The 14,505-nt window shown below is 41.6% G+C and overlaps 2 protein-coding genes across 2 annotated transcripts; both read right to left on the minus strand.

Moving 5' to 3' along the window:
* Window positions 1–5,068: 5,068 nt before the first annotated feature.
* Window positions 5,069–6,787, minus strand: LOC145488432 (kelch-like protein 38). Its single transcript, XM_081467303.1, has one exon. The coding sequence runs from the start codon at window positions 6,785–6,787 to the stop codon at window positions 5,069–5,071; it is 1,719 nt and encodes a 572-aa protein (XP_081323429.1).
* Window positions 6,788–8,534: 1,747 nt separating this feature from the next.
* On the minus strand, window positions 8,535–13,957 carry LOC145488427 (serine/threonine-protein kinase DCLK1-like). The gene is made up of 2 exons (XM_081467295.1): window positions 11,786–13,957; window positions 8,535–9,637 (listed from the first exon to the last, which is right to left on the minus strand). The coding sequence occupies exons 1-2, from the start codon at window positions 13,562–13,564 to the stop codon at window positions 9,089–9,091; spliced, it is 2,328 nt and encodes a 775-aa protein (XP_081323421.1). The 5' UTR covers window positions 13,565–13,957; the 3' UTR covers window positions 8,535–9,088.
* Window positions 13,958–14,505: the final 548 nt, after the last annotated feature.

The raw sequence follows: 14,505 nt of genomic DNA on the forward strand, positions 1-14,505 counted from the left end.
TTTTATCGTTTTTTCGAAGTTTTGGAAGAAAGTTTGGATGAAAATGGATAATTAAATTCCTGAGAAGACTAAAAGAAGGAGATAAACGGATTCTTGACTTTAAAACTTGAAATTATTGAAAAACCGGTGCGCGCGCGTAAACAACTGCAAATTTACCAAGGACGATTCAATACTTGCGATTTTGATAATTAACAAATAAAGAAGCCTCGACTGTGCTCTGTTCTGTTGTAAAGCACTTAGGAAGCGGTAGAGCACGAAAGAAGTGTAGGGGAAAACACGAGACGTAGTCGAGTGTTTGTCCCTACTTCTTGAGTGTTCTACCGCTTCCTAAGTGCTTTACAACAGAACAGAGCACAGTCGAGGCTTCTTTATTTGTTTTATGATAAAGAATCCGATAATTTCCTCACGAATTTGGCTGAATTTTTTCAAACCAAACTTTATTTTCCAAGCGAGCAATAGTGGCGTCAGCCGTGAACTGTTCTCTGATAAAGCACGCTAAAATAAGCCAATCAGAATCCTTGATAGAATTGTTCAAATAATTTGATTGGCTAACGAAGCGACAGCTGTCAATCACAAACTGGCCTTCAGCTAAGCTTTCAGTTTCGAGTAGTTTGAGCGGCTTTCGAGAGAAGAACGATGCCTTCGAAGTTCGCTTTTCAGTTAAATTTTAAATACGGATCTAAAGGCAGGTGAAGGTTTATAGTCCAGAGGAATACGGCCATATTGTGGCCCATGAAAACGTGCACTTTTCCAGTGGAAATTACGAAACGCGGAGATCAAAGCCTGCGGATGAAAATGCAAAATGCCGAGTCGAATTTGAACGGAGCTACAGTTATTTACGGCTTGTAGCCGCATGCAGCAAGATTGCCCGAACTAGCGTAAGAGTTAGAAAGACTAAACGGCTCCCACTGGTTCTACTCCAAGCACAGAAGAGAATATTAGAGCAAGCTTTGCACTGACCACTCGTCGGTTCACTTCGCTGCGATGACCGGAGAACGAGCATTACTACACTACATGTAAGTGTTGTTTGAGCAATTGAGCATTTTTACAAAAATAAAGCTTCTCATCGTAAACAGAGACAGTTTAGTTGTTGTTTTCTGTCGTTGTTTTACTTCTTAAGTATAATTTCTGCCTTCGTAACAAATATAATGTCTTTTATCGAAGCACTGTTTAGGTTGAGAATTTGTTTATTTCGCTACGTGTTTTGTCGGCGGGAATCTAGCAAAACTTCTTATTTTAGTACAGTTTTAACACTACTGTTGCTAACCGAATGGTCTCTGTGAGCCATATTTACTACAGACAAATAGCTCGTTTCCATTGCGTTTGTCTGAATCACAGGGGATGTTTAATTTGGGTCAAATTTGTCAAAATTCCGAAGCAAAAATTTGAAAGCCAACTTACCGTCATCAACCCGTGCTCTGTTCTCTGATAAAGCACGCTCTTTCAGCTAATCAAAGCGCGCGTTGTATGGAAACTTTATTATAAAACGTAATAACTACTTAATAACCGAGAGTGAGGTCGTTACGGCAAAATCTCAAACTGAGGCCTCGCCGTATTGACCGAGCGATAGCGAGGTCAATACGGTAGGCCGAGGTTTGAGATTTTCCCGTAACGACCGAACGGTCGAGGTTATTAAGTTGTTTATTATATGGCTCATGAATTAAAGAAAAGAGAAAAAACTATTCGACCGGAAGTCGTCAATTTACATCCGGCGATGCGCGCGTTTACCGATTCGTTCATCGTCTCAAACCCAGGGCAAAAGAATGGGCAAAAGTGAACTTCTCCACTGTATTACGTATTCCGTTAAAAACACACATTTCTCTACGGGAAAAATGATTGTCACAGCCTCAAAAAGGCATTTTTGTATCGTGATGCCACAACTTGATAGGCGAGTTTTTCCGACTTTTGTGGCGAAGACAGAAAGTGCTTTAAAATAGTCCAAACAAACGGTCTTCCGGTGGAAGAAAATACTAATGCTTCAGAATGCACTGCTCAGAATAACTCGATCTTCGCATTCGCTTTCGATAACATATCTTCACCTCCTGCACTCTGGGATTTACGGATTAACTTTTCAAGCTTTTTGAACGTCTAAAACTTCCTACAGTTATCAGAAACACTGCTGCCGACAGGAACCGCCCGATTGTTTACATCTGATGATCCTGGAAGCTGATTTACACTTGCTTGTGTTAAAACGAGGGAATCTATTTGATGAGAACTGGGATGGAGTTCAATATTTCGGTAATTGTTCTGACTAAGATGATAACTTGTAAGTTTCTTCGTGGTGTTCTGCTCAGGTGCGTGACAGATCTGCCGATGGTGCATTTCACTAAACTTAGACTCGGAATACTTAAATTGTTTTTCACTAGTGGCCGCCAAGGTTACCGGCTGGTAAGTCAAAAACGACTTCTATACACGTTTTATGAAGGAAAAATCCCTAAACTTTTAGCGACTTGGAATTAAATTTACTTTCTCTGACTGTTTTTAATCGGCTTCCATCGTTTCAATGCGCTTGAATTTTCAGAGCCGGGCTCTTCCTAATTTGCATAATCCGTAATCGGCCCGTGGCCATTACGGCTGCATAATGATCGCTCAGATCTCGCTCTTAGCCAATCAGAGCGCGCGTTACAGCGGCCACAAGCCAAAGCCATATAATAAAGTTCAATAATGCGTCGAAAAATACTTGGAAACCATTATTTGCGATAATTTAAGTTAGAATTCTACCACAACAATTAGATTACGGCCTCATCAACTATCACCTCATAGAAATCTCGAGCTCATAATCTAATTGTTAAATAGAAACACGATTTTTAACCAGTCAGCGCCCATATTTTCTTAGGACTGTTTTCTAATCTCCCGTAATGCCCACGGGCCGATTACGGGCTTGCAAAAACAAAGCAAAAAGCCATGTAATAAACAACTTATTAACCTCGAACGTATGGTCTTTACGAGAAAATCTCAAATCTCGACCTCGCCGTATTCACCAGCTCGCTATCGCTCGGTCAATGTACACTTAATTGTATACTTAATTGGCCACTCCCCCATTGGGGCTTTTCAGGACCAATGTAAACAAACAATGATAAATAAATATTCAAATAAACATAACTAGGTTAAGAATCCCAACTGGCGGGAGGCAGACCAGTTGGCTATTTACGAGCGCAGCCAAGAAGTTGAACTCGGGGCTGTCGAGAACAACATCAGCTAGCGGTCAGAACGGGACTTGAACCCGGGACCTACGGATTTCAAATCCGGCGCTCTAACCACTCGGCCACGCTGTCTCCTCATCAATACGGCAAGGTCTCGGTCTGACATTTTCCCGTTGAGACCTCGCTCACGGTTAATAAGTAGTTAATAATTAATTCAATTACTGTTTTAATAAACTTATTTTCACTTACTAAGCTATTGTTTATATCTAGGCTAATGAACCAATCAGATTGCTGGAAAATGCAGTATCCCATGGATTTAAATATAAACTAATAAACTGTGAACAGAATCTCTAAATATATTTAGGATAGATTGAAGAGAAGCAAATCTGTTTTCTGAGTCAATCCAAGGCCAAGTTGTTAGTAAGGTATATCCCAACTCTAGCTCATAGTTCTGGAAGGCAAATGTTAGTCAGCAATGGAGTCGAAACACTAAATACAGTGACAGCATCAATCTAACAAGCAGCGAGACTGAATAACAAACTAGTTAGCATGATTGGTAGAGGTTAGCCAGAATAGCACTCTGGCTTGTAAATTGCACTGATTTGAGAATAGTTAGCTCATTAATATTTGAAAGGGTAACTGTGAGCTTTGAGGAACAGATAATGTCCAAGGACAAATATCCGAGCATATTTTCGTGCCAAATGGAGGCTATAGTGTTTATTATTAAAATTGGGGAATATCACTTGAATATTCCCCAGTTTTAGCTGGGGAATATTCAGCCACGTGACACGTTTAGACCAATCACGCACGAGCAAAAATATTTGATGGATTACAACATGACTTATACCTTTGATTTGGACTCAGACTTGAATACAAGTTTATCAACTTATTCACTGAAATGGCTGACAGTAAGAGATAAGCATACATACAACTTCTCACGCATTAGGCATGTAACTCGTGTGTGTGGGTCAAAAATTTCAATTTCATGCCTACAGAACTATTTCTCATGGCTATAGGAATATTTTGGCTATTAGAGCCACGCATAACTGACAGTCTTCTGAAAACTATATAAACTTAACCAATGTGAGATAAGAAAACTCTGCGTCTATGACTGAACACTCCTCCAATTCTCCAATTTTTAGAGTCAGGGAAGTGTAATGGCGATGGCATTATGTTTGGCAAAACAATTCCTGGGACTAGCTGTGACCATGAGGAAAATAATGTTAAAAACACCTTTGGAAATCTTTGGACGTCTTCCGATATGGTCTGGTCTTCCTCGAAAATCCTGCCACTCTTAGAATAAAAATATTGCGTCTGTCATACGCAAAAAGGTTACTATGCAGGTACAGAGGTTTATTAACATATATAGCACAGCTGCCATTAATCAAAATACAATCATTCAAGTCATTTGAGGGCAGGTCATCCTATAAAATGTGACCATGAAACTTAGGATATTTTAGCCACTTCCTGTCACTTTTGTAGTCACCCACCCCGGGGAGGGGGGAGTACTTTGGGCATTTCTGGCTGGGGATGTGCTGCTGGGACCCTGGAACCCTTAGCCTATACCAGAGCTAGTTCAACTGAATTTTGCTACCCTATACTGGAGTAAACTCCCCAAATCTCCCCATCTTACGACACTGTTAAGGCTGATTTGTGTAAATTTAAACTTGCCAATTTGATTTTTTATATCTTTGAGTGGCAATTCCTGATTTCCTTAGTCTAGATAAAATCTTCAACCAACTAGTCAGTTTTGTGAAAAATAATACCCTATTCTAGACCCAATACTCTGATTTATATACCCTATCCTAAAGTAAACTGCTTGAAAACCATACCCTTCACAGCGGCACATACCTATATAGCCCATATATGGCAGTACCCCCCCGCCCCCCCTGGTCACCCACTGATTCCTAGGGGAGGTTTTTTGCTCAGTTCTGAAGAAACTCTTTTGGCAATCTTAGCAGTGCTGTTCCAAAGTATGAAGCATACATATTCAATGGCATAGCGCCAACTCTGTTCCATTCATTATTTTTCACATCAAAACACTCCACAGCAGCTTCGTATGCAGTCTCATTTTCTCCTCCAAACAAGTAAACAATGCCATCTATACTTACAATACCATGTGCAGCACGGGGGCCAAGAGGACTAGACACCAGGCTCCATTGTTTTGTAGTTGGTTCAAACATTTCACAGGAAGGTTCTATGGTGGTATCTGTCATGTCACCAAATCCTCCCACTACAATAATTTTTTCAGCAGCGGTTACAGCAGCAGCAAATCTTCGGACTTTAGAAATATTTAAAACCTTATTCCATCGGTTAGTTAATGGATTGTAGCACTCCACACTGTTTTGACAGACAGTGCCATCATGACCGCCAATTACATAAATATTTCCTTGTAGCAAAACTGAACTATGACCAGCACGGTGGGCTTCCATCAATGTCCCTTGTCTCCATTTATCATGGATTGGATTGAATATTTGAACATCTTGCCAAGAACCCACTCCACCAATCACATACAGCTCTTCACGAAAAGATGTGACTGAACAGTCTTTAACCTCTAATGTTCTGCGAAGGGTTCTCCAATTGTTCTGTTTCGGGTTGAAACAAAACATTGATGCTCGTCCTCTTCCTCCCATTGTATACAATAGTCCACCGCACACTGCAGCACCATGATGACTGTGAGGGTATGGCATCACGGGAAGGGATACCCATGACAGGGTGGAGGGAACAAAACACTTTGTTTCATTCTTGAGACCAGAATCGTTTTTTCCACCAGTGAGTACCACCACATTTTCGTATTTATCTAAAGACAAACGAGTTTTAAGTGGCATGCCTTGGAAACGGTCTGGGAACAGAGTGAAATCCAGTGCACTGATTACAACCCTTGTACATGTAAGGTTCTTACTGACCAACTCTTCATCAAGAATTTCTCGTAGACTGTACTTTGACATTGAAAACAGCCTCACACATTTCAATAAATCGGAGAGTAAACATTCCCTCGATGGCAGATCATGTTTCACCCAAGCAATCACTGCTTGGTATACTTCCTCTTCATCTGAGACGTTTATCTCGTCCTTGGAAATCAGTTCTTTGATGTTCTCTGCATCAAGCGCTCTGAAGTCCTCGGATTTCGCGACAGCTACAAAATGTTTAAATTTAAAGGCCACTGCAGCTTGCTTTAGTGACTCGCAGTTATACCGAGAAGCTAAAGATTCTAAGGCGAAGCAATTCGAAGCATTCAGCGACCTTTCCAGAAAATTTGACGCTTTAGATTTCAAACTTGGTATGATCAAGTAGTCCGCGATCATCAGCAAATCTCGAACATTTGAAGAGTCGATGCTTGCTTCACCAGTGTAAATGAATTTAAGAACATCGCCAATCGTCGTCGATTTTACCTCTTGCAACTCTACAAGATTGCTTTCGCTTTCTTGCAGTCGACTGGTAAACTTAGCCAGGAAGTAAGGACTTGCAGCAGATAAAACACATTTATGAGCAGGGAAGTCCTGTCCTTGAGCTCGAATAGTCGTATCGCAGAGAATGTTCGTTTTTCTAAGCTCGTTAAGTTTGTGGAGCAACTCATCTTTGAAATCCGCGTAAATAAACTCGGGCGCTTTCTCTAGTACTTCCTTGGCCCTGCCCTCCATCATTGTCACGCAATTTCGTACCTCGTTTTCAAGAGAACTGTGGTTCATTGTCGTCCCCAGAGGCCGCGCTCCTTTTGGTCAGCACCAAGAATCGCGATCCGATTTTCTGAGCATGCGCAGAGTATTCGTTTCATATTGTCGATTCAGCCAGTCAGATTTGTCAGATTCTACAGCTACGACATATATTCCAACTTGTTATATGGCTGGTTCCGTGACCGGGCGAGATGAACCAAATCCTGCCCACTGACTGGCTACCCAAACGTGTAAGATAACGCTATCCTACCCGCTGCGTCCCGCAGGTGAAATTTCCCCGAAGCCCATATAATAAATCCTTTATTAACTAAACTTGTTCGGTCAAGATGGCTGGATATTGGCCTCGTTCTTTTTTTGCGTTTTTATGGACCCCGACTCCGTGTCGGTCCATGTACAGGCAAAAAAAGAACTTGGCAAATATCCAGCCATCTTGACCTCACGCTTGGTCAATAGCCCATATATATGGGCATGTAAGTTTTGACATAAACGTGCCCACTCCGTCCAATTCCTAACCACCACTGAGACATAGTGACGGTTTCGTTGGCGGGTGAAAGCAGCACTATTCCGCTCTAAGCAGTGGGAAATGCGCTGGTCTCTGATTCAAGCAGTCCGAGTTCGAGCCTTTGCCAAAGTCATCGCGTTCTGTTCTTGAGCAAGAATAGGCTGATTTAGCAAGAGAACGGGAACGTCACTTGACGACGGCGCACGCAGTACAAATACCCAAATATGGTCAAGTTAGAACAGAAGCCAGGTTATTCCGCGCGCCCTGCAGTCGCCATCTGACGTTCCCGTCCTGTTGCTTAATTAGCCTAATGTTCTCTCCCAGTGCCTCTATCCACCCAGGAGCACAAATCCTTTCACCCGGCCGCCAAACACAAGTAAATAAACTTACAAGTCTTTCAACACAACAAGTGCATTTTCTGTCAATAAATAATTTAATCAATTTTCATCTGCACAACTATCAATTATATCGCTATATACATTGGACGATGCTAAAAGCTACTAGCCCTTCAGAAATCATTAAATTCTGTATCCACTGTGCAATACCTACTATCTAACAATCACTATTTATAACACCAAGGGCGATCAGTCTACTTAATTAATTTCGAGGAATCGATTGACAACAGTTTCAATGCGCCTTATCAAATTACTAGATTCGTAATAAAATCAGTTTGAATAATAATAGTGAATGTATACATATGTGAATAATATATCATCTCCGTGATCTACAGTGAAATTGAAATCATTTCACCTTCTTGGATTGTGTAATAGAAACGGACTCTCCAAACTGAGAGATAATTACAACGTTGCCATACTTAAATATATTAAGTTAGTATCACCCAACTAGTGGACTAATGCAAATCCTGCATTTTGATTGGCTACGCTACTAGGGGACTATTAGTAATAGTCATCGAGTAGCGAAATTGGCACCATCGAGCGTGACGCTTTGTTTCGTTTTATTCCCAAATAAATATTTCTTCAACTTGCATTTGCTAACTTTATTATTACCTTTTCTGTCCGACTAGTTGGGTGATACTAAAACAATTAGACCCTTCACCCTCAAGGGCCACTGGTCAATAGCCCATTCGGCTTCGCCTCATGGGCTATTGACCCGTAGCCCTTGCGGGCTACGGGTCTAATTGTTAATTATCATTCAAGTAATGAAAGTTATAAATTTTGTACAAAAATATATCCAGGGTATTTTCTCTCTACTACTATTACTACTTCGTCATGTAGGAATGTATGAATAATGCAAATGTTTCTCTCGAGTTCCTGGCAATGTAAAACTTTGTAACATTCCTCCGTAATAGCCGTGATGACTAATTCGATACCGTGACCGTGTACCGTATATTTAAGGCATTTGTGACTATGTAAAGCACTACCATCAATGAAAATCAATTTGGCCTCTCATTTGTCTCGACGTTTTTGTAGCAATTAAAGTACTGCGTGGCGTGACACGAGTGATTGCTGTGTTGTGTTACTTGTGACCGCAAGTAATTAGAGCAAATGACGTACAAGTTGTTTTTTTTTAATGAAAAGAACGCTGCGATTTACACTACTTAGCTTCATACCTTGAACATATTTAGATTATGGCAGGATCTGAGGGCATGAATGAACAAATCGGAGCAATAGCCACAGTTTAGAGAATCATGGGGCGGTGATTACTGTTTATCGCCTATTTTCTTAAGTACCTATTGCATGCAGTCGCCAGCACCCCTTAGAAGTTCTTAATATCAAGAACTAGTCAGGAAGTACATTAGACTTAATTTATCAAGTTATTATGATGTTCTCGCCTCGCTGACGCTGAAACTGCTCGGCTAAGTTTTCAAACCTCTTCGCTCCTTGAACTGCAATAGCTGCGGCCTTGAATTTTCTCCGCGCCTCGAGGTTTTCACCAAGGAACTCGCGGCCAAGAGAGTCGGTCCTGTGCTTAACCCACGGGTGTGATAATACCTCCTCTGCGCTATAACGCTCGTTGTGATTCACAACGAGAAGTTTCGAGATCAGATCTTTCGCTTCGTTGGAGACATTATCCCAGTAGGGAGATAAGAACTCGTAATCTCCCTCCATGATCAGGTCGAACAATTCATCTTGATCTTTCTTGGCGCTGCGGAATGGCGGGAAACCACAGAGCATGATGTACGTGATGACACCCGCTGCCCACATGTCGACTTTGAGCCCGTACCCAGCCTCTTCCAGGATTTCCGGCGCTACATAAGTTGGCGTGCCACACACCGTAAATATCGGCGATTTGACCACCATGGCTAAACCGAAATCTGCCAGTTTCAGGATAACTTGCCCATTGGGTTTCTTGTGGACCTGCAACGAGATGTACAAAATTAGAAGATAAAAGTAGCCGTATTCAAGTAGAATTCAACAGGAGCTCACATGAAACAGATATAAGAGAGAAGTGCGGGGGAAAATAGCACAAAGCCGCAATTAAGAACAATCTCTCTTCTCGTTCGTTTTTACTTTTTGTCAAACCTCTGATCTCTAAACACACCACTCAAGCTGAAACACAAAAATAAAGTTCAATTTTTTTGCGTCCGCTTCGCGACCACACTCCCGCTACGCGCTCGACCTCGCGCGCTCAGAGTAACATAACTCGTTGGCAAAAAAAAAACAAAACAAAATAAAACAAAGCAAAACAAACAGAACGTCTGTAGACAGACTCCTGATCTCTCATTCTGAAGACTGGTCCCTACCATTTGAGAACTAGTCTTCTACAAGGCCAGGACGGAGTGATTCGGAAAATATACACTAAGGCTTCTTAAAACTAATTAATTTTAGGAGCCATCAGATCATAGGCGTACGGGCACCTTCGGACTTAGGGGCGCTGTGACTTCCTTGCCCGAATGCGCAATGCCCGAATGCGTGAGTGTTCAGTGAAATCGGGATTCAAACGCACTCAAATTGCATGAAAAGCAAAACCGTTCACAGCTCTCACATCAAATAGACTACTATAATTCCAAAAAATAATAGTTGTATTGAGGCTTGCCTACTCAATGACGTCTATCAACAGTCTCAATCTAGAAAAGTCTAAAACTTATTAAAACAAAAAGATCTTCCTTCCACGGCATTCGTTCAGTAGACTACGAGTAGTCCCTCTTTCGCTCAGTCCGTCGTGCGTGACGCAAAAGAAAACCGCGAGATAAAAATGGCGGCCATTTTTTTCTCTCGGTTTTCTTTCGATTTCGCGCGGCCATTTTTTTCTCGCGGTTTTCTTTCGCGTCACGCACGACGGACTTAGCGAAAGAGGGACTACTCTTAGTCTATTCGTTCAGCGATCGGCAGATCAGCAACAGAGACATTTGTGTTTCAAGATGGACCGTTTGGACGTGATACAGAAGCTGGGGACTCTATTCGAAACCAGCGTCGCGATAGACTCGAGACGTGCTAAGAATAAAAGGAGGCGTTGCTAGACGTCCTTGGAAATAGCCTTGTTTTGGCCACAGGAGACTTCCAGCGTACACTGCAAGCCTTCTATGAATTCAGAAGCAGCGTAAATATGATGCTAAACAATATGGACATAATAGAGGAACACCTCCTAAGAAAAATTCGGGAAAAAATTTTAAACATTTGTTGAGATATTACAAAAGGCTCTTTTCAGAGTCACCACATAATCAAAAGTCTTGGTCTTCGTTCGTAATTTGTAATGCTTTATCTCAAGTGTCGTCGTATTGCCAGAAAAGTTACATAATTTCCGTAGCTGGGGGGGCCTACAGCCCCCATCGCCCCCTCCCCACCTCCCCCAGCTCGTACGCCTATGCATCAGACGATAGTGTAGAGGACTTGCTCTTCAAGTCGAAGTATTGGGCATTGAATCTATCCTATTCTCTCCCTTACAACTAGCCTTGTATTTGATTCAGAAACTGTCTTATTCAAACGTCAAGTTAGTTCTACCACTTACATCCATTTGTTAATCGTGTACTACTTTTATGCATGCCCTGTGAAAATATTTTACTAACCAGGTCACCCCATTTCAGTTCAAGTGCATGGCTTTGAGCTGAACCGGTGTAAAAACACGTTTTATCACTAATATCTATATCAAAGGGAGTATTTTCAAGAAAGATTCGGACAAGTGGGTCATGCGGCCACAAAAATTAAAATTGAACCTTGTGTTAACGATCGAGATAAAACTAGCCTCTCAACAGCCTAGCCATCTGCTTTTCGACTGGAAAGAGAGGAAGTTAAACATAGTTGCCATGGTTTCATCAAAACTTAATTTGTAAAGTCAAATTATTCAAACAAAGAGAAGTTTTTCTGATGAAACCAAAGCGTAAATTGTTTGATTTAAAAGCAAAACGGCGATATATTGTCCTTCCTTTGTATTGAGCAATACAAAGAAAAACATTTACTCCCTATATACGTTTTACATTTTGAGCCATTATCAAAATTAGATGGTATTAAAAGCAGATTCCGGCGACCTGCTGTCTCCCAGAATTAGAACTTCCCTTTAATACTTACCAGCAGATTTTCAGGCTTTAAGTCGCGGTGCACGATCTTTTTCTTGTGTAAATAAGCCAGCGCTTTAGTAATGTCTTTGACGTAGGTCCGCGTGACAGCTTCAGTAAACTTGACCGAAGATGAAATCGCGTCAAATAGATCACCTCCTTTGATTAACTCCATGACAAGGTAGATGTGTCTGGGAGAATCATAGTCTTCGTACATTCGCACAATGTTCGGGTGCTTGCATCTTCTCATGATGTCTATTTCGTCCCTTATCATTTGCTCCTTGCCTCGTACTTTAGCTTTGTCGACAATTTTCAACGCGAATTCCTTCTTGGTTATTTTATCGATGCACTGACGCACATCGGCAAAATTGCCGTCTCCAATTTTCTTGCCCATGTCATAAACATCTTCAACAGTTTTGTCCGTTACCGTACCGTATTTTATCTCGTCTTCTGATAAAATTCCACTATCGTCCCTTGATGTTTTCTTCCCGGGTCTTTTACTCAACGACACTTTCCTCTTTGGTTTGCTAACATCGCCTGACTGATTTAAGTTGTTGTGATTTTGCGATTCGTTTAGCTCTTCATTTGCTGGTTGAATACCCAAGCCATTATCGTCGTTGCTAGCGATTGGGACCTCTCCGTTTTCTTTCTTCTCCTTCTCCGATTTTGAAACTAAATTAGTGTTACCTATTTGAGGCAGTTTGACGTTGTTCTGAGGTCTTTTCTGGGTGTTACTTGCGTGAGTGTTTTTCCCACGTGGAGAACGCTTAGCCGCGTTCGGGTTTCCCTGCACGTTGGTTTTGTTGTCTTTATTATTAATATTCTCTGGTCTCGGTTTGTTCTCAACTTTTGAATGAATGTCAGGCAGCTTTGGAAGTTTGCTCTCTTCAATCGTGTTAAACGATTTAACAACGGGTTTCATTTGCTCGGCATCCTTGGCCTTTCTTTGTTTATAATGTAACATTCCTTCGTTACCACCTTTCGATTGTTTTCGTTTATCGCTCTGCTTTTTCGAGCCTCTCTGCTCAAAATCGTCCATTATGTCAAAGATATCGTCAGAACTGAATTTCTCGCTTCCCACAGCTATAAATATGTTGTTCTCGTCGCGAAACAATTCAGCCACCTCGCGAATTTGCTGTCCGGAAATTGTGTATAATTTTCTAGGTGCACTCAAACCTCCTGTATTTCCAAGCGAACTGCTTACTTCGTCGAGAACTTGTTCGAGGGTTTGTGCTGTCCTTTTGTTTAAAAGAGCTTTAACAACCGTGCGAGGTTTGTGTGGACCGTTTCTGATAACTTGTACCATTTTAGGCTTGATGCTCACCCTGTTGCTGTCGCCTGAACCTCGTTGTCTTGAAGGTTCAGCCATTCTTGCGACACCCACTGGTCGACGTTTGGGCTCGCTTTGGGCCATCCTTATATCAGGAAGATCAATCTGATGTCTTGAGCTCCATTGGGCTAGAGGAGGTTTTCCACCGTACGATATCTTCTTTAGGCTCGAGTGCGACGAGCATACGTAAGCTTTGCCGTCAATTAACTGATCCAAAGTGTCAACTCTGGCGCCACTCTCGAGGGAAAACAGATATCGGACACCCAGGGGCAGATCTTTGAAGTACGTGAGACGACAGAGCTCGTTTAGAAGCATATCGACGCTACGGAATCTTCTCGGAGTAATAACCATTACCTGGCCTCTGAAATTGCGATCACCGTTAATGTAGAAAGTGACTTTCTTCGATCCTTGGCCAACATCGTGATCGGAGCGGCCGGGAAAACTTGCTTTAGTTGTCGCCATCTTTGATCGGTGTCAGTCAGTGCTTTCTATTTGTGATCATAACAGTGCCGTCGTTCAGTTGTGATTGAAAAGCTTCGAGAATAAATCCTTGTCGATGATTAATTCCAACATGACCGGTGATAGACAGAACAGGAAATCGTCTCTAACGTTTAAGGCAAATTAAAATACACCGTGTAATTTCGCCGGCAGATCGAACGATTGTTTATCAGTTAAAATCCATACTATTGCCATTTTCGAGAAGCTACTGTGTCATACTTCTCGGATCTTGAACAGAGAACAACTGTAAGCCATCAGCAAACGAAATCGAGATGTGTTGCAAATGTTAACCTCATCGCAACAACACAAATAGAACCCCAGAGTTTACTAGTCATTGCATCACAAGCGCGCATTTCAATCAGTGCGCGCGTGTACACTTATTTATTGTGTTGCCACGCAACGAATTTAATTTACAGCCGGAGATCTGCAGGAGCTCGTCACATCTGTCAACATTTCAAATTTAAAATTCATTAACGAGTGGCACATTGCAAGCGCAGTCTGAAAGAAAGTACCTTGAATTAAAGAAAGGAAAGTCTAGTTCTCACAAAATTCCTTCTAAAGCGAGATACAAGATGGCTCAAGCTGTTTATCAAATCGTTTCTTTAGTCACGCAACGCCTGTATGCAGAGGTGTCACGATTATCTAGAGCTGAAATCGTCATATGTAGATCTGCCTGCCAGGCTAGATTGTTCAAGGAAGTTGGCAGTTTGGGATCCAAGAAAGACCAAAAAACGTCGGCGATGTGTATCTGTGTGTAACTTACCCTATTTATTTCTATTCTACTCTCAGGAAATTTTCCTGAAGAAAGTGAAAGGGATTGTACTAGTCCAATTTTGAAGCTGGAAATACACATACAGACTATCATATCTTAGCTTATACGCCATATAATGGTACAGTCTATGGGC

Source organism: Orbicella franksi, chromosome 5 (assembly GCF_964199315.1).
Source record: "Orbicella franksi chromosome 5, jaOrbFran1.1, whole genome shotgun sequence".
Classification (NCBI taxonomy): domain Eukaryota; kingdom Metazoa; phylum Cnidaria; class Anthozoa; order Scleractinia; family Merulinidae; genus Orbicella; species Orbicella franksi.